Source organism: Gossypium hirsutum, chromosome A13 (assembly GCF_007990345.1).
Source record: "Gossypium hirsutum isolate 1008001.06 chromosome A13, Gossypium_hirsutum_v2.1, whole genome shotgun sequence".
Taxonomy (NCBI): Eukaryota; Viridiplantae; Streptophyta; class Magnoliopsida; order Malvales; family Malvaceae; genus Gossypium; species Gossypium hirsutum.
This window is the reverse complement of record NC_053436.1, coordinates 2,363,300-2,389,364: the sequence shown is the minus strand read 5'-3', so window position 1 is coordinate 2,389,364 and position 26,065 is coordinate 2,363,300. Positions and strand designations below refer to the sequence as shown.

Genomic DNA, 26,065 nt, shown 5'->3' with positions numbered 1-26,065 from the left:
TAAAATGAAAGATAAATTTATTACTAATAACTATTGAACGTAATGATAAGGCACATTACATTTTTTAAGAGAGACATCGATTTAAACTTTGAAAATAATATTATTGTACCTCGAACAAAGACAGTAAAATAAATATATATAATTATATAAAATCAAAATTTATTTTTTAAATTATATATTAAATTAAAACTTATATATAATTTTAAGATTTATCTCATACAAAAAGTGCACGAGTCGTGAACTAAATTATAGTTGTTATACCTCAGCTTAATGGATCCAGTCTACTTACTCAACATTGATGGGCCTAGTCCTTTTGTAGCTATGAAAGACCAAAACATTTTAATACTCCAGTAAGCTTTGAATTGATTTATAAATTTTATAAATTTTTTATTATTTCTTAAATTGAGTATTTATAATTTGATTGATTGGACCATCAGTTTAATTTTTAAAATATTAATAAATACCTTAATTTCTTTGTATCGTGGGTGACTTCAAAATCTTATTAACGAAAAAAAAGTAAACATTAAAATATACTTCAACTTCAAGAGAAAGAATATTAACTTAAACATCGAATTTAATTTAATATTTAAAAATGGAAACCAAAAGTGGTGGCATGATTAATCCCACAATAACAAATCAGAAAAAGAGAAGGAAAGCATTTTCTTGTTCTTTGACTTTTAGACCATAATAAAACCCTGCCTTTGGGTCCCCATCTCTGTTTCCATCATTTCAATCCAAAAAGAATCCAAACCATTCTAATTCTCTCTTTTTTCTCTCGAGGAAATAAATTACGTTACAATATTTCACCTATTTTCCATCATTATTATCATAACCAAATTTACATTCATGATTCATGCGGCATCATCATACTTTAAGTATATATATATCAGACAAGTTTACATCCTTGAAATGTTACCACATGTATATGCTAATTTTTTCACAAGATTCACCCAAGTAAATGAGGAAAACTTTGGATGGATTGAGTTGTGAAATTAACAAGTTTTGATGCGTTATTATTATTGTAATAATTAGGATAATGTAATTCGAGCATGTTTAAAAGCATATTATAAAATAACAGATTTAATTTAGAAAAATGTGGTGTTACTGCTGCCAGTCAGCAACTTCTGCCCATGAACTGTTGAACAAGAACTTGCAAATTTATTCATACTACAAATTTGTTGAAATATATATATATATAAAATTAATAATATGAACAAAAATCATCCAATAAATAAACCAATCTCCCCCCAGAAATAAAACTAAACAAAGATCAAAAGAAGAAAAATGAAAGATTAATGAGCCATTGCAAGTTGAGGGGAGTAATTAAGGCTTCTCTGATTAGGCATAGCAAGCACAGCAGTATGATCCAAGAAATCTTTGAGTGCCACAACTGATTGCAAAATAGTCCTCAAATCGTCAGCGCATGAAAATCCCATAGTTCCAATCCCTCTAACTGCATAAACATAGAACGTAATACACCCTTTCCTGAACTTAAACCTCGCCATTTCACACCCTTTTAACCCTCTTATCAGCTTCTTGTTGACTTCACCAAGTGGGATCTCTGATGGCCAAACTCTATCTACACCCAACTTCATGGCTTCCGATTCGAAAACAAATAGAACCACTTTGGATTTCTTGGTGCCGAGACCTAAGGTGAGTGTATGCCAAGCATGGTGAGCTAAGATGGTGAAATTTGTAGGTAAAAAAGCTGTGGTGGTAGGGAAAGGAAGCTGCTTGTTTTTGTTCAACAACGGTGGGAAATCAAGTAGTTTGGGTAATTCTAGTGGCCTTGCTCGCCTGATTGTGAATGATTTTACAATGAACTGTCCACCAAATCTTAGACCCTTTACTTCATTGCTTGGCTTGAATGAAAAATCCGATGCTGGTCCTGATGATTTAGTTGTTTGATCATTGGGGTGTTGATGTTTTTGCTTCTTGTTCTTCTTCTTTTCCTTCTCTTCCATTTTTCTTCCTATAAGGTTTTGGGGTTTGGGGGGAAGGAAAGGTGTTTTTGTTGTTGAGTGTGATAGCAAAACCAATCTAAAGCTTTTTGGTGGTGTCAAGTTATTTGTTGCCTTCTCTCTCACTATCCCTTTTCCTATCTTTTATTTTTTTTATCATTTCTTATGAAATTAGATGATGTATTTTAGTTTAGGTTAATCTATGAAGTTATGTGACAGTGGGTTGTAGAGGTGGAGTAGGTTGGAGTTATTGAGTACTCACCTATGGTATTGGTGTGTACTAAGTCATGATGGTTACCACTTCTTTTCATGCAGGGAGCACCTTTAACATTGATGCCCTTCTATCAGTTCACATGACCTTCTTTTACATGGTTATGACATTACAATCATTTCATCATTTATCAATGGGATTAACATTAAATATATGGTCAATGTGTTTTTGTTTTATTTTATTATTATGGCTTTTTTTAATAAATTTAACTAAAGTAATGTAAATTTGTCACTTGTATTGACTTAATATACAATTGTTTTAAAATTCCAAAATGAAAAACAAAATTGACTTAAACCTTTTGATTTCTTGGGATAATGTAAATATCAAATTTAGTCTTTAATATTTATATTTTTAATTAATTTAATCTTTCTTAAAATTAAATTTAGTCATTAATCTTTCAAAAAGAATCAAATTGTTAAATATTAATTAAAACATTAATTTTTAACGATGTTGACGTAGCAAACCGTGTGGTAGCCCACAAGTATTTCATGTTGACATTTTATTATTTGTCTTATATGTTATGTCAATAAATAATTTTAAAATTAAATAGAATTCAAAATTTAAAAATAGATAAAACTTCATAAAAAAAATAGTACAAAATACATGTGGATTGTAATGTTTAAATTTTAATATTTTAGTCAGTATTTCCATTAAAAAAAATAATAATTGGAGTCTATTTTGTAAAGTTGATGATCAAATTTAACCTCTTTTAAAAGGTAAAAAGTCAATTTTAACTAAAAAAAGAGAATTAAATTAACAAAATATATAAATATTAAAGACTAAAGACTAAAGACTAAATTTAACTATTTTTAATATAATTTTTTATAACCTTCTAAACTTTTAAATTAAAAGATGATATGCATTTAAACATACTCTAACCAGTATAATGAAAAACAAGTGGTTACATCTTGATTGGTAGTGTTGAATGGAAAGATAAGGGTGGCTCACCTCAATAAACATAAGTGAAGGCATTAAAGTTGATTGCCTTCCAAAGGCACCTTTGCCTTTAATCATTCATAGGAAAGAATTTTCAAAGGTTCAGAGAAGACCAACTGTATACAATACTCCTGGATATTGGGGCCATCCTCCCACTGCCAGGTTTCTTTGTCCCCTCCATTTTGTTTTTTTATCTTTTAATATAATTCAAATATATATATATATATTTATCATTTCTTTTGTAAATTTTTAATATATTTTTGTTAAGTATCATAAATGAAATAAATTTTCTTTTAAGCCTATCCATTCTTCTTGTTTCAATATATCAAAATATTCAAGGGCTCTTTTATTTTTATTTTTATTTTTACTTTTATGTTTTAATTTAAGAACTTATGCTAGAATTCTGTGACTCGGATCCCGTTTAATCTGGCTTATAAAGTTCACGGTACGACTCACTTGTTAAAAAAATAAAATAAAGAGACAAATTTAAATCCGTATAGGACTATACTTCGTCTTTTAGACGGGTTGTTTAACCCTTTAAAAACTACGCATAGTCGCAAACCTCTTGTATTGTTATGTTTCAACATTAATGAATTTCTCTTCTTCTACACATGGTTTTTCCCAATGAGATGAGAGTTTTTCACATAAAATCGGCATGTTTTTATTTTCCTTTCTTATTGCTTTGTGATTATTTCTATTGCCATTATCGACGTACCGTATAACAGGATGTGTTTGATAAATTATGAAAATTCTCATTTTATTGAAATGAAAATTTTCAATATTCAATTGTTTTTTAAAATGTGTTTGATAATCTTATTAATTTTTTAATTAATACAAAGTCTTGAACAAAAAAGTGTTAAGTAAATTTTAAAAATAATAAAACTTATTGAATTTAATAGTTGGTATTATGTCAAGACTAAAATTTTTAAATTCTAAAAGTACACAGATTGAAAATGACCAAATTAAAGTACATATATTAAATCTATAATTTACGCAAATTACAGGGTCTAATAGCAAAATTTTACCCTCAAATTTTTACCCTTTGTCGTTAAGGGAAAGAATTATATAAAATACTAATTAGACATCATCTGTATCTCTTACTCAAAAATTTTATATCACACAAGCATTTTTTCCACAATTAACAGTTTTTTTAGACATTGAGTAATAATAATTCAGTTAATGTGTAGACGCATATATGAACGTCACTTTTGCATTAAAACCACCGACATTGCCCAAACCTCAAGGCAAAGTATTAAAAGTCAACAATATATTTAAGATATGAGATATATTTTTTTATAAAAATTGATGAGGATATAATAACACTTCATGGTCTTCATTGGTAACGGACGATTTCGATAAACCATTGAGTCTCCCTCACATTACTCCAGGCATCTGGTTCTCATGAGACGATGATGCGGAGGGTTGTATTGGAGATGGCCACATAGGCGGCACCAATATTAGAATCGTCTCAAATGGCCTCGTGCATCCCACTGGACAGCTTCTTAGGTTTGACAATACGTTTGAACTTCTCTCTGGTTGTAACTAGCACGGGGAGATACCATCACTTCTTCCCCGCCTCCTTGAGCTTCCTTGGGGTCCCCTTAATAGTCTATTTTGATCCCCCCTCATGTTTGAGGATACCTGATCTTGCACTGGGTTGTTTTCCCCCATCTGTTCCTATACCCACATCATAGGTTCATTACTCTCCTCCAAAGAGATTCCCATTGCCATCGCCTTACATTCCTCTCCTTGCCATTGTTCTTTTAAACAACAATTAGTTTAGCAAGTAAGAGAGCACAGAAGTAGAAAGAAGTTCATTATCTGGACATGCAACGTCTTTTACAGGGCCTTCACCATCCTGAATACAAAGACTTTTTGTCTTTTAATGGATCCACCTTTGAAATATTTGAAATGGGTAGTCTGGAGTTCCAGTCGTAAGTGCAAGGCCTATATCAAGAGAGCCCATTACCCTTTTGGTGTGAATCACATTGTTCAGCACCCTAGAGTCCTGTACAACCCTTTTCGAGTCGAGTAACACCATATCCAATTTACCAATATTTTTTCCTTTGTTCCTATTCCCATCATACTTTTCACCCCTTATTTTTACAGTTGCTCTGTTGCTATTTGCAAATTGTGTTTTTGGTATTTGAACTAGTTGACTTACTCTAGGGGATCCTTGTTTGATTTCTTACCCTTTGGAGGTGTCAGGTAGCCACCTGCAATTAATATGTTTTTTTGGCTAATTCGAAAGATCCGAATACCACCACTTGCATGTTTTGTCATAAAGACAACTAAAGGTGGCATATTCCGAGCCAAACAACATCAAGTCAATAATCATAGAAATGCCAAGTCGTGCTTGAAGACTCTACTAAATGTGAGAAAGGAGCTTTTGTTCTATAAGAATGAGAAAAAAATTTAAAATATATGATAAGTTATTGAATTTTAATGAGTTTAGCAATATTGTGGAAATTGATGAAGAAGATAAAAGGAAATCATAAGGGCAAGTGACCACTTCCATGTTTTAACAAAGAGAATTCTCCTATGGATTCGTTCATCTCTCAAAAGCCAGAGAAAGTACTTTTCAGTCTCGAAAGCAATTAAACATTATAGATGCATGAGATAAGAAGCGTGTCAACATATTGCTTGTTTTTTTCTACCAAGCAGGAAATTCATTTAATATCGTGAAACTAGATGCTTCAAGAATGTGTTTAGGTGAAGCATGGGTGTTTTATTATGACAGATGGATAGACGAATAAGAAAGGCAGGAGCTTAATAAATCTTTTGATCAATTGTTAAGTTCATCATATGTAAAAAAATGGGAGATAAAATGTTTGAATTGTTGGATTCTTTTGGGAAGAATGTAGGAGAAGCTAATGTCTTCCAAGTAATTACAGACAATGCAAGTAACTTCGTCATGGCTAGTAAGTTTGTGCAGATATTACTTCCAAGTAAATTGCTACAAGCAAAAAGATCACATCTATATTGGACACCATGTGATGCACACTGTCTTGATCTCATTTTAGAAAATATTGGCAAGCTTTCTTAAGTCTCTAAGACTTTAGAAAGAGCAGTTGCCATCACTAATAAGTTTATTAATAACCACACAGTCATGCTAAACATGATGAGAGAGTTCACGAAGTAAGGGAACTGGTCTGAGTAAAACTCGTTTTTGCACATCTTATCTCACATTAGAATGCATCTGCATTTCAAAACCATGGTCATTTCTCAAAATTGGGTGTCAAAGATCCAAAGGCTAAACAAGTTGCTAAAACTATTCTAATGCCATCACCTTGGAATGGTGTGGTAATCACTCTCAAGGCTGAGTCCTTTAGTTCGAGTTCTCTGACTTATTGACAATGAAAAAACAAGGCGGCCATGGGATATATATATACAAGGCGACCATGGATAGAGCGAAGGAAACAATCATGGAAGCATTCAGCAACATTCATGCATCATCCCTTGCATAATCTTATTTCACTAGAAGACATTGATGAAGGTAATGAATGAGCTAATTGGAAAGATGGGTGAACACACTTCAAATGATGCCGAGGATGACTTAGTATTTGATGAAGATGAATTGACATGGGGTTTGGTTGTTAGTGTCGCCGGTGTTGGAACATTGTGCTAGAGTGCAAATGAGATTGAGGTCAAGTGCATCAAATTAACCTACTTTTGACCAAGATGACGATATTGAAGCAGAACGAGATGTAAATTGTTATGATTGAAGAGAAGATGAAGATGAAGGAAATTTAGAGCATTATGTTTTTATGGTGTTTTGTTATACAATAAATTAAGTAAATTATTAGACTTAAATTATTCACCAATATTTTGAATTTATAAACTCAACTGTATTAAAATTTATATTTTTACTAAATAATTATAGATATTAGTTATATATGCTTATATATACATTTTACATATATATTTATATTTATATGCTTATGCGTTGGTTTATTCAGACGATTACCTTTTTTTGCACCTTGCACCTTGCGCCTTAGGTTAAATAAAGGTTTTAACGCCTCAAGCGTGCCTGGCACTAAACTTGTTCATGGACAAGGCTATTCGTTCAGGCTCGAAGGCCTGGCCGAAATTTGATAGTGTTTGGATAAAAATATTAGACTCGAAAAATAAGTTTGGGCAAAAAAATTTAAGCCTGTTTAAAATAAGAGTCGGGCTCGAGTTTGAACATTCAAGGCCTGAATTCGGGCTCACCTATTTTTAAGTTTATAGTACTTTATATTATGTTATTTTTATATATTATGTAATTTATAACATATTAAAAAAAATAAACTTGTACTAAATATATAATAGTACTCTAATGTAAATATTAAAATAATATTAAATGACTATATAAAAAATCAATAATTATAAAATTATAAAATTATTATATATTAAATTAAATAATATAAATATTTTTTAAAATATTTAAAAATAATATGGGTGGGTCTAAAATGGGCTTGGGTTAGTATTTTACTAATATTGGTGGGCTTGAACAAAATTTTAGACTCAAATTTTAAGCTAAGCTTAGGTAAACATAAAGTATATTAATATCATAATTAGGTTCGACCTAAACCTGAATAAAAGGGTATAAAGAAGGGTAAATTATAGAGTAGGGTAAAAGATACTTACTTCCTTATATTTAGTGTTAAATACATTTAGTTTCCTTATGGTTTCAATTATGTCCACTTATTCTGTGTAAAGCTTAATGGATAAGATTAAGGCTTTGAGAAATTCAGGATCCCAAGCTCGAGTCTTATTCTGTGTAAATTTGATGTGATTTCTTAGTCTATATTTATTCTAATTTATGTCCCACTATATTTAGGTCCAAATATAAGATTTATTCTATTTTAGGTTTAGATATATTTTTATTATTTGTCTAACTGTGCTTTATAATGATTAATTCTGATTATAATTATTTGGATCTATTCTTTGTAATTACAATGTGACTAACATATATAAATTAAAAATGCATTATGTTTAACATATGAATAATTTATAATTTAATTTAATAATAATTAAAATATTTTTATAATTAAATATTTTTTATTAATATTAATTGAAAATTATTGAATAGAAAAATTAAAATTAACAAAAAAAAAAGAAGCTAGTTCAAGCATGAGACTTCATTACATGTGATCAAGTCAACACACCTAACAAAAGTGATAGAAAGTAAATGTCATATAAATAGAAAAGAAGGTAAACTATACTTAAGGTCATTAAAATTTGAGTAAGTTTATGTTTTAGTCATTTAATTTAAAAATAATTATAAAAAAGTCATTAAATTCTTCAAAAAATTTCATTTAAGTCATTGGATTGTTAAAATTACTATTGTATGGCTTTTTCTGTTTGCACCACATGTACCAATTAAAAGCTCTTATTCTCCTTCTCTTATGCAATTAAGCTTTTTTCATAAAAATAACTTTGAATGTCATAAATTTGCAAACCAAAATCCAAATAGTTTTCTTCTCTGGTCTCCGACATTAACTGTTAGATCGACTTGGATTTAAGGTATGTTATTGGGTATTGATCCATTGTACCGATCATCAAATTGTCGCTTGAAGCTCACTAGCCGGACCATTTTAAAAAAACTTAATAGCCTAGTGACTTAAATAAAAACTTTCAAATAGATCAATGATCATTTTATAACTTTCTGAAGTCACGTGACCAAAATATAAACTTACTAATAGTTTAGTGACCTTAAGTGTAATTTAATCTATTAATAACATACATAAAATATTATTTATGTTAATTTAAGAGTAAAAACATTATTTTTGTAATACCCCTACCCGTATTCATTGCCGGAATAGGGTACGAGGCATTACCGGAGTTTACGAATTAATTTTTTTTTTCAATTCAACATATTTTCATGATAGATTCATGCATTTATATAAGATAACGTCATCACATATCTATAACCAGGTTTGTTAACCATACTAATGGCTAACTTTACATTCATTTCACGTTAACATTTACTTTGTTAGCTTATACATGCCATTGATTTCCAAAATAAAGTTTCTTTATATACCGAAATCCTGAGGTTGACAATGTGATGTGTCTCCGACCAAATCCGACCTTCAAGCTCTTAACACTACAAAACAGGGAAAAAGGTAACGGGGTAAGCACTTTGTGCTTAGTAAGCTCATGTAACAAGAATTATACTTACCTAATATTTTCAATACAATATAATAAACATTCATATATCCATTCAATGCATTATTACCCTAACATGCACAAACTCAACATTCAAGTTAGTACAATAATTTCCATGTATCAATAATATATATACCATGATTGATGTACTCATCAATACCATTATTTTCAATCCCTTATTATTTTCATATTTATCCCGTTGAATTTATCGGAATTTCGATGGATTTTCAGAGGTACACTTTTAGTGTACAATTCCGGGTCCGTCAATTCATATTCATGTGCGCACATTTCCATTTCAGAGAGCACACTCCCGCGAACCTCAACCTTGCAGCGGGATTACCAGTCCAGGCTAAATCCCTTGCAATATAAACTCATAGAGTATTGTCGGGATTACCAGTCCAGGCTAAATCCCCTGCAACGACAATTACTCTAATGAGCTTGGATCTGAATTACCAGTCCAGGCTAAATTCAGACCCTAATTCAGATTACCCGTCCGGGCTAAATCCATTTTACACATATTCTTCGGGAGGGCTATATCAGGATAGGATCACCCGTCCGGGCTAGATCCTTTTTACCGTCAATTCCTTTTCAGAGATCCATCGAATTTTCCTTTCATTCAAACGGGATTTCTTCCCATTTTATCAAATATATCAATGTTTCATAAATTTTCATACAATGAACATTCAAATCATATTCATATCAAAAACATGCATTTCAAGCATTTAAGAATATAATTCAAGTTACATGAACTTACCTTGATATTTGTTTGTAAACAGTAAAAATCTATTAATCCCGAACTTTTTCCTTTCCTCGATCTAGCTTCGTATTTGAATCTTCTGGATCTAAATAAATAAATTTAATTATCAATTTAATACATTTCATGTTCATATGCAACATTCTCTATAATTCAACTATTATTTATAGTTCATTCAAAGCTGTCTACTTGAGTCATAGTCACTAAATTATTTATAACTTGAGCTACGGAACTCCAAATTAAGATCCGTTAATTTTTCCTGAAACTAGACTCATATATATTTTTACCATAAAATTTTCATAATTTTTGGTTTAGCCAATCAGTACAGTTTATTCTTCAAAGTCACCCCTGTTCTGTTGTCTAACAGTTCTGACCCTTCTTCACTAAAAATAAATTATCTCTTTATACAGAATTCAAATGATGTTCTTGTTTGTTTCTATTAAAAATATACTCATTCAGAATTCTAGACATATTTAAGTCCCTAATTATTTTTATTCAATTTTTTATAATTTTTCAAAGTCAGAACAGGGGAACCCGAATTCATTCTGACATTGTCTCACAAAATTCATTATATCTCAAAATTTACAAATCTATTGCTTACAATATTTCTTCTATGAGAAACTAGACTCAATAAGCTTTAATTCTATATTTTGTTCATCTTCTAATTCGATTCCTACAATTTTGGTGATTTTCAAAGTTAGTCTACTGCTGCTGTCCAAACTGTTTTAGTGCAAGCTGTTTATTACCATTTTTCCCCTAAGCTTTTAATAAATGATAATTTCATCCCTACTCAATTAGCCTCTCAATTGAGCTGATTTTTCTCAATTAACATTTTATTCTATCACCTTAAACTAGTTTACAACCTTTAGGAATCAGAATTTCAGCAATAGACTTTAATTCCAAACATTTTCACAATTAGGTCCCAAAAATCAATTTCCATTGAAATTGCCTAATAAAATCATCTCATAAACAAATTAAAGCTTTAATTTCATTCTATTTCATCATAAACTTACAGAACTCAACCATGGTGACTTTAAATTTCATCCATGAAATCAAAAACTAATGAATTTAATAGTAGGATCTAGTTGTAAAAGTCTTAGAAACACAAAAATTACAAGAAAAAGGCAAGGATTAACTCACTTGGTGCAAAAATTATGAAATACCAGCTTAGAGAACCCTCCTATGGCGTTTTTAGCTGCTGGAATTGAAGAGAAATGAAGAAAAATCTAGATATTTCCTATTTAGTCCTAGTTTTATTTAGTTAATTTTGCAATATTCCAATTTTACCCTTAATTTATCAATTTTTCTGCTGATTTCATACCCTTGCCGTCCAGCCCAAATAACTTTTGGGTCTAATTGCCTTTTATATCCTTTCTCATTAGACTAATAAGCTATTTAATCACTCTAGCAACTTTTACACCTATTACAATTCAGTCCTTTTCATTTAATTGACTACCCAAACATAAAAATTTCCTAACGAATTTTTAATACCACATTAATAACATTTCATAAATATTTATAAAATTATTTTGACTCAGTTTTACGAGATAGAGGTCCCGATACCTTATTTTACCCAATTTCTTCAATAATTTCTTTTTCTAACTAATCACTAAATTGATAAAATTTTCCTATCAATATTTTCATACGATTTTCCTATCATATAAATTTTCAAGCAAAAATATTGAAATAAATTTCTCTTTAAATCAGATTTGTGGTTACGAAACCACTATTCCGATAACATTGAATTTACGCCATTACAATTTTATACTTATCCATTTTTTATATTTATCTATCCAAATAATATAATATTATTGCCACTAATCTTTTTACACCAAATAGCTACCTTACTAAATCAAATTAGGCTCTGATCATATCTGTTCTTTTTGACATAATATATAGAACTAACCATAGCCCATTCTCAATCTATAAATAAAAAGATAATACGCTTCAGCTCACTCGAATCCACATCCTCCTAAATTAGAAAACAATACACATACCAATCAAATTATAAACTGAATCTACTCCAATTAAGGTCGTTGAATTGGAGAATTGGGAGTGTTAAAAAGGGTTGCAGCAAAGTAAATTTGCTATCAGTGACCATGAGCACTTTTTGTAATTATTTTGTCGTTAAATGTTAAATTTTAAAGAAAGAAGATGAGACAAAAAAACAGCTTGAGATAAGACTTTGGTACATGTTATCAAGTCAAAAAAAAAAAACCAGAACAAAAGTGAAATGGAAATAGAGACCAATGCTCTCCTAATTCTTGATCTTAGCCTTAGGTAGTCAAGAAAAAGACATTCAAATATTGCATGTTACATTAGGAATCCAATGACCCTCTTTCGGCTATAGCAGATTACAATGAAGAATCCTTTGTATCATTACCAATCTCACTTTTTTTTTCTCTTAATAAAATATTATTTTAGATTAATTTTGATTACTTTTTTAACCTTCTTCAATTTATATTGAGTTTAGATTAGAGATATACTTTTAAATAGGAGTAAAAAATTAGTACTAATTTCAACCTCAACAAAATTATAAGTCAAAATTTTACTTATCATTCAAGCAGATAAGAATTGACAATAAATTCCGAAAAGATTAATCTTAATCTGTACGTAAAATTAAGGTAAAAGCAAGTACACAAGAAACAATTAGTAAATTAAGACCATCCTTTCATTAAATTCAACTTATGTAACATATAGAAAAAGAAAAAGTATTAAAGCTGCGGGCTACAACTTCTTTCCAAGCCACTTCAGCCCCCATTTCATTCCACTTTTTTTAACCTTTATCCTCTCTCACCTTTTCACCCCAAAGATAAAAAAAGTAAAACCTAAGAGTAAATAGCCCCATTAGATAAACAAGTAAAAACCCAATTTTCCCCACTGTCAAAACAATCTTAACCACACACTTTCCCTCATTTTCCCAGGAAAGTAACCCAACTACTCTCCCACCCCTTCATATTTTAGACCCTGAAATTTTTTCCTGTGAAGGTTTGACCAAACTGCCAATTGGAAGGAGCAATGTTCCATGAAGTAGAAGTCCTACGGTCACTGCCGGTGACCCTAAAAGACAAAGATTGGCCGACCAATACGGCATTGGATTGCCAGTTTTGGCCCCAGTTTCGGCTCAAGCTCATCCACCCTGTTTTCGATCCTTTAACGCTTGCCTTCACGATATCACCAGAGCCTGCCACGTTGGTAATAAGAACCAAGTTGAAGTAACGGAAACCGTTGATTGCGAACCTGATTCCACCTCTCTTACGGCATGCAACCCTGTAGAATAACAAAAAAGAAAAAGAAAAAATGTAATTATATCTGTTTGTTTCTCGGGAAACAAAAAGGGGAAGGAAGACTTTTTGTTTGTTTACCTGCGATAAGAGACAGGGACAATGCCAGCACGGTACTCAGCAATCTTAAGGAACATTGGCATGGCGAGATCAAAATGAGGACGAGGAGGGTTACACCATCCGCCATTGTCATTTGGAAGAGCGTAATTTGGAGGGCAAAAATTGGTTGCTGTGATGAAAATTGAAGGACTACCAGAATGACACCATTGTGGTTGATTTACACATTTGATTTCAAAACAGGCACCACAGCTGAACCCATTGTTGAAAAGAGCAGTACTCAAAGCAGCTGTGTTGACACCATAGCCTTGGCTGTATAAGTTTCCATAGCCACAAGCTCCACCTAAAAAATCATTAAAAAAAAGGTCAGATTGTGAAGTCAAAATCATCTTCGTTTTGAGAAATAAAAAAGTACCCATTGTGCCAGAAGCATCGCTGCCACCATAGAAAGTGGCATGGGCACTTTGCCAAGCACCATCAGAATAAACACCAGGAATTCTAGCTTCAACAGCAACAATGATGAAAAGCAATGAAACCAAGCAAGTATCAACCCAAATTGCCATATTGTATACTTTGACTAAAGAAACAGAGGGAAACAGCTAAAGGATGAGTGGAGGTTTGAATGGGTTAAGGGTGGAGTGTGAACTGCTATTTATGGAGTGGAAGAGAGAGAAAAAAAAAGGGAAGATATGAACACTGTCAAAAAAGTTGAAAATTTTTGCAGATCCAAAGATTATCATTTTATCTCCTTAATTAGTGCAATTTTGGTCTCTAGTTAATTACGGCAAATTACAGCAATGGAGTTCCCTTTTTTTTTTTTTTTACTCTTTCAAGTTTCATCTTGGCGGTAACCCATTTAATTTCAATTCTTTTTCCATTTAATTATAATCTCATTTTTTATATCCGTTTTACTGTTCATGTTCGGGGTCCATAGCTGTCCCTCCTAACAATGTCATCTCTAAGGTTTAAACATGTATCTCTTCTTGGGAATACAATGTGACTTACCATTGCACCCAACATTTATTGATAAAATGTACATTTTTTATTTCATAGTAGGCTTAAAAAATTATCATGTGTTTTTTCTTCTTCTTTTTTTAAATATATGTTTTTAATATTTTACTATATTCTTATAAGACACTTGTTAACTCCCTAATTCTATTTGTGGAGTCTAAAAATTTCACTGACAATATACCAAATATTATTCCTTCTACACATTTTTAAAACTACCTTTAAATTCTTTGATTATAGCACACCAACAATATAAGTGAAAAGTAGGATTATATAATAATATATCTATAAAAAATTGTCATAAATGGTAAACTACAAATGTTAAAAACTATAGATTTGGGTTGGAACCCTATAGATTTGTGTTGGAACCCTATCACATGTTTATATTTTTATTTTTCTATATAAAAGATATAAAATGATAAAAATACCCTCAAAATAATATATTTTACTTTGCAAAGTAAGGGTATTTTTGTCATTTTCCAACTAAATTAATGCCTAATTGACTCATGACACCAAACTCTAGAAAAAGTTTAATGTTAGTAGAGATATAATTTACATTGTAAAATAAGGATATTTTTGTTATTATCTAATTAAACTGGTATCTGATTAACTCGTAACACTAAACTCGATAAAAAATTCAATATTAATAGAGATATTTCACCCTAATCCGCATCTTTCAAGCAAGGGCACATACAAGGGGTAGGCAATTCTAGCCCCTTTATGAATGATCAAATTATAAATTAATATATGGGAAAATTATGGTTTGGTCTCCCAAAAATAAAAAATATTCTATATAATCTCTTCAAAAAGATAAAATAATAAATTAATACATAATAAAATCTATATTTGACATCTTAATAATTTATAATTCAATTTTAGACCCCTAAATTTATTTTTGAATTCACCTTTATTTCAAGAGTCTTCAACATCCTCGGTACGAACTGAACTAGTACCTCGTTGACAACTTATTTGTTATTCTTATATTGCGATTTATCTTACAATATATTTTTCAATGACATAATTATCCTTGTATCTTAACAATTATTATAACAAAAAAAGTGAGGGATTAGATGAAAAGGCAAGGGGTGTAGAGTGGAATTATGAACTTTGGGGCTATATGAAAATTGCTTTGCTTTAGCTACAAGTTGTGCCATCAATCGTAGAACACTTCTTTGCCTACTTGCTACCTTTCTTTTGTTTATTTATTCCATGTTCCTTCTTTCCAAGCTTGAAATGGAGGGAAAAGTGGGGTCAACAATTGTACGGATAGATTTGCTTCTAATTATGCTATTATTCTTTTTAAGTTCATATATTATTTCACGTTTCGTATTGATGATCGAGCTTTAACTCAATTGATTTGAGAATTGTTGTTAATGTAGAAAGACATGGGTTTAAGTGCGCTAAAGCTTGTTGTACAAGCCCAATTTTTGACCCAGGGCCCAATAACAAATTTTAACCTAAAAACTACCCAGGCCCAACTAGCCTAACCCAATCAGCCCAAAACATAAACACCTAGCAGAAACCCTAGCCCCCTGTTGTGCCGCACCTGCTCCTGGCCTCCTCACCTGCTCCGCCGTTCACCTGCTTTCCGCCATTGCCCAACTGCCCACCTGCAAAATGAGCAACACGCAACAACAGAAGAAACAAATAGCAAAAAGACAAAAAATAGAAATTAAAAGTTATATAGATCGGCTATAAAAGTCGAAATCTCACCATTGTAAAGGGCTTCCTCTCTTTTTACGAACACAAGGGAAATAAAAAATATTCCAATGTGATATTTCATTTTTTGTTTCAGATCTAGTGTTCTATTCTATTCTATTTATTTTTTATTTATTTTATTTTATTTTATTTCTTTTTTATCTACGAAAATAAAAAGGGAAAAGAGGGAAAGAAGCGTACCTGGAACCACCGCGTAGCTCTGTCGACGGAGATCTCCTTTGCCGTCGGCGGAATCGGGCCTTAAGGTGGGTCTAATGGTCCCTCGGGTTGGAAACCCGACTCTCGGGTACGCCGCGAAACAAGGGCTGAAAAGCCTATGTTCTTCGTCGTCGGTCTTTGATCCCGGCGGCGCAAGCGGTGGGTCCGTGGCCGAATAGTGGGAGGGGGCTGAAGAGGATCCCATTTTTTTCTTTTTGTAACAGAGGTTGCAAATGAGGGTTTCAATTTTTTTTAAGTAATAAAAACATTTAAACGGCGCCGTTTGATGGAGATCTGCGCATGTTTTGCCCTAATGGGTAATTTGCGCATTTGGTCCTTCCATCTTGCGCTTGATGCGCAATCTGACCTTTCTATTTTTTTTATTTGGACCGCGAATTTTGTTTCTGCTTCAGTCTGGTCCTTTGACCATGTGCGATCATTTGCATTGAAACGCTGCACTCTGGGATTGGGGCATATTGCCTGATCAGTCCTCCAGTCTTTAGGCGTATCCAAGTTCAGTCCCTGAGCTTTTTATTTACAGTTTAGACCCCCGGATTTTGGTTTGATTTTAATTTCATCCTTTAGTTCATTTAATTTTTTTTTTAAAAGAAAAGGAGAGTTCCTTTATTATTTATTTTAAGTTATATATATGTGTATATTTTATTTACCTAATATTTTTCTTATTGTTTGTATTACTTGATTTAAGTCAATATAAATACATGCATGCATTTTTATAATACACGTACATATTTTTCCCAATTTATATGTATACATACTCATACATATATTCTTTATATTCTATAATCTATATACCTTTTTTATTTTCATATATATATATATACATACATACATACATACGTACTCATATATTTTTGTCTATATACATCTTTCTACTTTCACGAATATATACACACTTATATATTTTTTATATTTTATAATTTTTATTTACATATATATATTTCTTTTAAATACATATATACTTTTTAGGTTTTATAATTTTAAAATACATATATACGCACATACTTTTGACATTTTTTTTATATAAATTATCATTATTTACTTATATTTTTATTATTTTTAAACTTTGATGTATACTTACATATATATCTTCTTACATTCTTTATAATTATATCTATTTACGTTTTCATCATTATTTTAAAATATTTTAATCTCATTTACTTATATGCTTGTTTTCTTGTATGTTGTTGATTCATCCTTTTTTATTTATCTTATCTTTGATGCTATTGCTCGTATTATCATTCTACTTACATCATCATCATTGTTATTCCATTACACCCATTTTTACTCAGATTTGTAAAAACGGAAGATTTCGAAAATAAAAGTAATACTCGGTATTTGGGATCTTCGAGAGGATTGAGCCATAACGTGTTGGGTTCCAATTTTCTTTATCGAATCTAAATAATCGAGAATCCTCTTTAAATAAAAAATAAATAAAAGCTCATTATCGGGGTTTCAATATGTTGTGTCCTAGCGCATTGGATATGACACGTTGTTTTCTCGAAACGAGGATTTTTCGAAAATAAAGGCAATATTCCATATTTAGAAAATTCGAGAAAATCGTGCCCTAACTTACTGAGCTTCGATTTTTCTCGCGTTGATCCTAAATAACCGAGTATCCTTTAAAAATTAAAATAAATGAAGTTTAAACAACAAAATAAGAGGCAAGCTTACTCTCAAAAAAAGTACGAGGTGTCGTGTCCTAACTTACTGGATGTGACATCTTGTTAATTCGAGATAAGAAGGCATTTTTCATTTTGATTTATTCTAGACATTTTTAAAATAGCAATATAAGGAGGGATCATATTTTTAAATTCTTTTCGAGTTTTTTTAATTTTCGACACCAAGACATTAATAAATCAACTAGGTACCAATTTTGGGCGTATCGAGGTGCTAATCCTTCCTCGTGCGTAACCGACTCCCGAACCCGTTCTCTAAATTTCGTAGACCGAAATCGTTTTTTTAATAAAAATTAAATCATTTATTAAAAACAACCATTTTTCGAGGTGACCCGATCACACCTCATCAAAAAAGATTGGTGGCGACTTCCGTTTTCATTCTTTTTTCAAAATCCTAGTCGACCCTGTTTTAAAAAAAATGGTGTCAACAGCTTGGCGACTCCACTAGGGACCTAAAATAAGAGAGTCGAGCCATGTGTTGGTTACTTTGTCTTTTGTCAAAGATGGAAAACTTGACACGATCCTTGTATTGCATTTCATTTGTCTTTATTTCAGTTTTTATCATCTTGTTTGTAATTACTGCGTTTAGATGTATATTTCTGCACATTGCATTGCATGACCGTTGGTCACACCTTTTTAAGTGGGAGTGAGAAACTACGCCTTCGTGAGGTTTTCACCTCCGCATGGGATAGTGAATCGCTTCCGGGATACATCCGTACCTATGTTTTCGTGAGATTTTCATCTCCGCATGGCCATAGGGAAATGTATTCCCCTGAACTGAACTCAGTCCATATGAGCCTATAATGGGTGAGGATTGAGGAATCTGCTGGTTCGGGTACCCGTACTTTAGAGCCAAACCTCATATAATGGACTTCAGAACACATCCTAAGTGGAGCCACTCTAAATCCCTAGTGACTACCCGACTAGGTACTTTTGTTTTCCTTGCTTACTTCTGTTTTGTGCTAACCCTTCTTGTTGTGTTTTGGTTATGATTGCATTGCATCTGCATTTTAAGAAAGAGATATTGATTCAAGTTTGATTACTAACTTAGAAAGCTTGTCGTGGAATACGAATTCCTTGATAAAGTGGAAAACAATACGACTGCCTGAATATATTCTGAGAAACACAAGAATGGCGATGGAAGAGTTCGTGACCCTGCTTCGTGGCCTGAGGATTCAAGGCAATTGTCTAAGAGCCTTCAACATTCCACCCCTTAAAGAGTCGGACGAGCCTTATGAGGACGGGCAAGTGATGGATTGCAACCAAGATCAAGAGTGGAGCTAGCAATGGCATCTATTAGCAAGATTACCTCAAACATGCGGATGAAGAAAAAGACCGATGTTGTTTCTTGGAATATGAAGGTGAAGCCGTACATGTATCCATTTTATGTAAGGGAATTTACTTTCTGGAAAAGTTTTCTAAATGTAATTGAATCAGAATCAACGTCTCTTTAGGCATTCATTTCATGCATTTGCATTACATGCATTAAAATCTATTGAAAGAGTCTAAACAAGTAAATTTATTCCAGCAACCAACCAAACACCCTTACGATATCCAAACAAAGGTTAGAAAAATGGAATGAAGGTTGGAAAAGTTAGAGCGAATGCAGATTCAGATGCAGAAGCAATTGACTGAATTTCAACAGGAGATGAGAGATCAGATGCTAGAATTACGGAGAACTATGATAAACTAGTTCAACCGATTGCTAGCTAGAAAGTCAAAAGAAGTGAATGACCCGGTGGTTTACTTTGGGGTCGATAATGAGGATCTTGTCTATTCCTTAGATTGTACTTCGACAAGTGTCCAGGTTCAGCCAGATGGGCGTCCGCAAGGAGCACTTTTTACTATCGGATCCCAACACTATCAGACTGGTACATCAACACCAGTGAATTACCTAACAGGCTTAGGATCCAATTTGAGGAACGATTTAGTTAATCCTGTTGCTAATCTAGCTGAAATAAAGCAGATGAGGGTAGAGTACCCAGACACTACAAAGTCCCCAAGGAAGAAGGGGAATAAAAGGGATAATGTAGGCGAATATAACAAGGGCCACTCAAAACCAATCACTGTGGGCAGGCCAAAGACAGAGACCACCAGCCATCAGAGCCCTTTAAAGTAAGAACCTGGAGTGAAACCAGATACTGAGAAGCTCCAGTTCACACAAATTTCGATGTCATATAAGGAGCTGTATCAAAGCTTGTTCGATGCGCATATTGTTGCATCTCGTTACTTAACCCCTTTACAACTTCCTTATCCCAAATGGTACGATATGAATGCACAATGCGACTACCATACGGGAATTACGGGGCATTCAATAGAGAATTGCACTGCCTTTAAAAAGTTGGTCGAAAGGTTTATCAATATGGGCATTGTCAAATTTGATGATTCAATCAGTACAGAAAACCCGCTGCTCAATCATACGAATAATGAAGGGAATGCGATGAATGAAGAAATGTTGGGAAATGTTCACATCAGTGCCGAATATGAAGAAACAACTGAAGAAGAGATCTTATTAGATGTTCGCCCTTCTAAACTTGAGAGTGTTCTGAATAATTAGACTACAGAAGAGACCCCTGTAGTATTTAGAGCTTACTCAGAGTAATATTCAGAACACACTTGTTGCTTTTAGCCTAGAGGCAATAAGAACTCTTTTGTGAAATAGGCTCATGTCTGAAAGTCATTATTCTAATAAAATACATCTTTGCATTCCTTTTTGAGCCAATATTCTTTCATTCTTTTTGAACAATTATTTCTGAATATCTCATTCTTTTGGATTTTCTTCCACATCATTCATTCATTCATAATCATATTGTATAAATAATTATTCATAAATGTATACATTCCTTTTGTATATTCTTTGGTGCTTATTATGAGTCCTGAAATATCAATGACATGAATGAAACTGCTGCAAACTCAGATTTTCTTTTTGAGCGGGGCATGTGTTCAGAGGGATCCCAGGGCTTTGAAAATGACAAAGATTGTAGTTTATCTCCCGACTTGTTAAAGATGGTTGAACAAGAGGATAGATAGATCCTACCTCACAAGGAATCATCAGAAATTGTGAGCTTGGCGAAGATTAGAATTGACCTGACCGCAGAGACGAAGCAACACCTTATTGAGGCACCTCTAGATTTCGAAGATATCTTTGTAGGATCATACCAGGATATACTTAGGTTAAACGCCGATAATGAAATCTGCACAACAGCACGATGTCAGAAATTTGCAGTATGAACGATGTAATTCTTTACCAGGGTAATGCCCTTCTCGTGGAGTCAGCATAGTTTTGCCAAATTGAAGTCAAATTTTCATCTCTTCAAGTTGTTGTTGGGTCCATCCTGATTAAAGAGGAAGATCCAAAGTTTTTGTCAAAGTTGCATCCCAAAAGGCTCAGATCAAAAAAGTGAAGAAAAAAGAAAAATCAAAATCAAAGTCAAAATAAAAATGAAAATGAAAAAAATAAAAAAACAAAAAACAAAAAGAAGAAAGAAGGAAAAAATCAAAATCAAAATCAAAATCAAAATGAAACTGAGAAAAAGAAAGAAGAATGAAAAAGAGAAATCTAGATGAAAAAATCAGAATGAAAAAGAAAAAGAAAAATAAAAGGAAAGGCCAAAGCGAAACCCGCAAAGGGCGCTTTGTGACCAAATGAGGTTTTGAGTTGAAAACCCGAAAAGGGCGACTCAAATTTCGAGCACAATGAAGCATGGACATCACCATTATCGAAGACCTCTAATGGACATTGCTTTATTTTGAGAGGCTACTTCATGAGCCAAAGTCATCGTATACCGATACAGAATTTCAGAGAAGAGGGTATTGGAGAATGCATTGAGCTTAAACAATAGCACGATTGCTGAGGTCTCAAATTAACTCAGAAGTGGACACCACGATTCGTCACTGAATTGCCTAGAGTTGAACATCAAAAATTGAAGGAAAATGACTGAGACTTACAAGGATTGGCATGAGAAATTACTATTTGCCTTCCTTGCTTGACGAACATCTGTGCCGGGGCAATACCTTTCTCTTTGGTTTGCGGGGTTTAGGTAGTTTTACCTATTGAAATCCTTTCTCTCCGGGTATTAGTTGAGCTAGAATTGGATGAAGCAGAATGGATCCAATCGTGATGCGATCAGTTGAACCTAGGAAAAAGGTTAAAAGCTATTCTTCAGGGTCGGATGTACCAGAAACAAATGATACGAGCCCATAATGAATAGTGTCATCTCAGATAATTCCATGAGAGGGTTGGATGTCGAAAAAGATCATTCCTCTCTAAAAGGATTCCAGGGGGAAATGAATGTCAAACCAGGAATGTCCTTACGTTGTAAAGAAGACATTCTTCAGAAGAGCACTGATCCTGAGTGAGATTGCTAGTCCTATAAACTCGGATCCAGTCAAGAAATACTTCGTTTAAAGAAGGAGAAAGGACCAAGGTGAAAACCCGCAAAGGGCACTCTGAAAAAATGAAAAATGAGAATGAAAATTGAAAAAAGAAAATGAAAATTGAAAAATTGAGAAGCTAAGGGGAAAACTCGGAAAGGGCGCCTTAGGCAAAAGGGGATTTGAGTTGAAAACCTGAAAAGGACAGCTCAAATATTGATCAGAATGGGGCATGAGGTGATCAGAGCAATTCAAATCTTGACCAAATTAGGCATGTGACGGTCTTGCTATGCCTGAATCAACAGGAAAGGATAGGCGACATCTTGGGGCATCGACAGAGCACTGTAGATCTCCTAAACACATGTCCAACTCAAAATGGTCTTCAGAAAGTTTGTACAGAAAAGTTCAAGCTGCGATATCTAAAGCACCCAATTCTCATATTATTTGTTGTTCTCAGAATACCTTTTATTCTTTTCCAAGATATACATTCCCAATCAATTTCTTTGTCAACCTTCTTTACTATTTTTGGATAACTTGTTCTTTCGAGCTATGCTCAGAACCAACTTTATTCTTATCCATTGTTATGACCTTCTTGCGAGCATGTCGCATTGGAATAATGATTAATGGACTAATAAAACTTTTACAAAGGAAATTTTGCTTATTACTCTGAAAAGTTTCTAAATAATATAGGAGCCTAAAGTAGGATTATTGTTTAGAACACACCAATTTTAAAGGTTGGAAATTTGAGAAGGAATAGTCTAAATCTAGACTTTTTCTTTGGATTTTTGTTTTCAAATGCGTTGATTGACAAGGCGCCATGTTGGTCGCAAAGCTTAAATGAACAAGCAAGCAATGATCATCAAGCAATGGGAAGAAGTTACCTCGGAGAAGAGAGCCCTCATTTGCGCATAAGTCTTTGGTACGAACAACACCCTGAGAATGGTGTAGGAAACCAGAACGGTTCAGATCCTATATACCCGAATTGTGATAAAAGAAGACTGAGGAAAAGCCACGTATTTCTACCCTTAAATTACTGTGAGAGAATGATGGTACAAATTTTAGCGTCCCAGTGGATATAACTTTGAGGTTTACAGTGGGGACAGCCTGGCTAAATGTTTCTTCAGAAAGCGCCAGTCGAAAAGAAAGGTGTTGTAACATTTCAGTGACAAAACCTTAATAAACTTCGAGTAGTGATAACCTAAGCGAGATCACTCTCGGAAAAATAAAATTTTGCATTCATGCAAACACCATTCACACATAGCTAGTTAGGAGCATTTGATTCTTTTTGATCGTGCCATCCTAATCATTAGGCATAATTAGGTTCATTATACAGGTCATGTTCCCCAGAGAACATATCAGTGAATATTTCAGATCTTATCTCCCTGAGGTTACAGTGGAGCAGATTGACGCCAGAGATCTTATCTCCTTGAGATTACAGCGGAGCAGATCGAGGACACTATCCTATCTCCTTGAAGTTATAAGGAGCAGATTAAAATAAAGGATCCTATCTCTCTGAAGTTACAGCAGAGCAGGTCACATAAAGCCTTATCTCCCCGAAGTTACAGTGGGGCAGGTTGAATATGCAAGTCTTATCTCCCTGAGGTTACAGTGGAGTAGACCGGAGAATTTCAGATCTTATCTCCCTGAGGTTACAGTGGAGCAGATTGAAGCCAGAGATCTTATCTCCCTGAGATTACAGCGGAGCAGATCGAAGACACTATCCTATCTCCCTGAAGTTACAGTGGAGCGGATTAAAATAAAGGATCTTATCTCTCTGAGGTTACAGCAGAGTAGATCGCATCAAGTCTTATTTCCCTGAAGATGCAGTGGAATAGACTGAAAACAACAAGTCATGTCCCCCTAAAGTTGTAGCGGAGCGGACAGTAGATGGCAATTCTTATCATGTCTAATCTTATTCCCCTAAAGTTGTAGTGGAATAGATGGAAGCGAAGTCACAAACCTTGTCTCTCTGAAGTTACAGTAAAGCAGGTTGAAGTCACGAATCTTATCCCCCTGAAGTTGTAGTGGGGCAAGTTGAAGATATGAGTCCGATCTCCCTGAAGTTGCAGTGGAGCGGGTCAAAATGATGGACCTTACCCCTGAAGCTACAATAGAGTGGATTGAAGCTACAAGTTTTGTCTTTTGGAAGTTACAGTGGAGTGGGTCGACGCAACAAGACACAGTGGACTAGAATAAAGTTACTTGAAAAGAAGCGTCAAGAGAAGTCAATACTCGGCAAAGACTGGACAAAAATTGGTCTTCCTTAGTCTTTGCTCTGTTATCGTTACACGACAACGAGCAAAGAGGGGCAGCTGTACAAGCCCAATTTTTGACCCAGGGCCCAATAACAAATTTTAACCTAAAAACTACCCAGGCCCAACTAGCCTAACCCAATCAGCCCAAAACATAAACACCTAGCAGAAACCCTAGCCCCCTGTTGTGCCGCACCTGCTCCTGGCCTCCTCACCTGCTCCGCCGTTCACCTGCTTTCCGCCATTGCCCAACTGCCCACCTGCAAAATGAGCAACACGCAACAACAGAAGAAACAAATAGCAAAAAGACAAAAAATAGAAATTAAAAGTTATATAGATCGGCTATAAAAGTCGAAATCTCACCATTGTAAAGGGCTTCCTCTCTTTTTACGAACACAAGGGAAATAAAAAATATTCCAATGTGATATTTCATTTTTGTTTCAGATCTAGTGTTCTATTCTATTCTATTTATTTTTATTTATTTTATTTTATTTTATTTCTTTTTTATCTACGAAAATAAAAAGGGAAAAGAGGGAAAGAAGCGTACCTGGAACCACCGCGTAGCTCTGTCGACGGAGATCTCCTTTGCCGTCGGCGGAATCGGGCCTTAAGGTGAGTCTAATGGTCCCTCGGGTTGGAAACCCGACTCTCGGGTACGCCGCGAAACAAGGGCTGAAAAGCCTATGTTCTTCGTCGTCGGTCTTTGATCCCGGCGGCGCAAGCGGTGGGTCCGTGGCCGAATAGTGGGAGGGGGCTGAAGAGGATCCCATTTTTTTCTTTTTGTAACAGAGGTTGCAAATGAGGGTTTCAATTTTTTTAAGTAATAAAAACATTTAAACGGCGCCGTTTGATGGAGATCTGCGCATGTTTTGCCCTAATGGGTAATTTGCGCATTTGGTCCTTCCATCTTGCGCTTGATGCGCAATCTGACCTTTCTATTTTTTTTATTTGGACCGCGAATTTTGTTTCTGCTTCAGTCTGGTCCTTTGACCATGTGCGATCATTTGCATTGAAACGCTGCACTCTGGGATTGGGGCATATTGCCTGATCAGTCCTCCAGTCTTTAGGCGTATCCAAGTTCAGTCCCTGAGCTTTTTATTTACAGTTTAGACCCCCGGATTTTGGTTTGATTTTAATTTCATCCTTTAGTTCATTTAATTTTTTTTTAAAAGAAAAGGAGAGTTCCTTTATTATTTATTTTAAGTTATATATATGTGTATATTTTATTTACCTAATATTTTTCTTATTGTTTGTATTACTTGATTTAAGTCAATATAAATACATGCATGCATTTTTATAATACACGTACATATTTTTCCCAATTTATATGTATACATACTCATACATATATTCTTTATATTCTATAATCTATATACCTTTTTTATTTCATATATATATATATAT

At 33.5% G+C, this 26,065-nt stretch overlaps 3 protein-coding genes across 3 annotated transcripts; all 3 read right to left on the bottom strand.

Annotated features, from left to right (window-relative positions):
* Window positions 1-1,142: 1,142 nt before the first annotated feature.
* Window positions 1,143-2,118, bottom strand: LOC121212156 (uncharacterized). The gene has a single exon (XM_041084442.1). It carries the CDS (start codon window positions 1,962-1,964, stop codon window positions 1,293-1,295), a length of 672 nt encoding a protein of 223 aa, XP_040940376.1. The 5' UTR covers window positions 1,965-2,118; the 3' UTR covers window positions 1,143-1,292.
* Window positions 2,119-12,721: 10,603 nt separating this feature from the next.
* Window positions 12,722-14,118, bottom strand: LOC107886205 (expansin-A4). Its single transcript, XM_016810077.2, has 3 exons — window positions 13,829-14,118; window positions 13,438-13,756; window positions 12,722-13,342 (listed from the first exon to the last, which is right to left on the bottom strand). The coding sequence occupies exons 1-3, from the start codon at window positions 13,974-13,976 to the stop codon at window positions 13,033-13,035; spliced, it is 777 nt and encodes a 258-aa protein (XP_016665566.2). The 5' UTR covers window positions 13,977-14,118; the 3' UTR covers window positions 12,722-13,032.
* Window positions 14,119-15,838: 1,720 nt separating this feature from the next.
* Window positions 15,839-16,751, bottom strand: LOC121212155 (uncharacterized). Its single transcript, XM_041084441.1, has 2 exons — window positions 16,321-16,751; window positions 15,839-16,031 (listed from the first exon to the last, which is right to left on the bottom strand). The coding sequence occupies exons 1-2, from the start codon at window positions 16,541-16,543 to the stop codon at window positions 15,946-15,948; spliced, it is 309 nt and encodes a 102-aa protein (XP_040940375.1). The 5' UTR covers window positions 16,544-16,751; the 3' UTR covers window positions 15,839-15,945.
* Window positions 16,752-26,065: the final 9,314 nt, after the last annotated feature.

What these genes read in the sequence shown, in the direction of transcription:
- LOC121212156 (XM_041084442.1), bottom strand. Translation starts at nt 1,964, where the DNA reads ATGGAAGAGAAGGAAAAGAAGAAGAACAAGAAGCAAAAACATCAACAC.
- LOC107886205 (XM_016810077.2), bottom strand. Translation starts at nt 13,976, where the DNA reads ATGGCAATTTGGGTTGATACTTGCTTGGTTTCATTGCTTTTCATCATT. An exon ending in CGATGCTTCTGGCACAATGG is followed by an intron (nt 13,757 to 13,828) that starts GTACTTTTTTAT and finishes ATGATTTTTTAG; the next exon opens with GTGGAGCTTGTGGCTATGGA. An exon ending in GTCCCTGTCTCTTATCGCAG is followed by an intron (nt 13,343 to 13,437) that starts GTAAACAAACAA and finishes GTTATTCTACAG; the next exon opens with GGTTGCATGCCGTAAGAGAG.
- LOC121212155 (XM_041084441.1), bottom strand. Translation starts at nt 16,543, where the DNA reads ATGGGATCCTCTTCAGCCCCCTCCCACTATTCGGCCACGGACCCACCG. An exon ending in GAGCTACGCGGTGGTTCCAG is followed by an intron (nt 16,032 to 16,320) that starts GTACGCTTCTTT and finishes CTCATTTTGCAG; the next exon opens with GTGGGCAGTTGGGCAATGGC.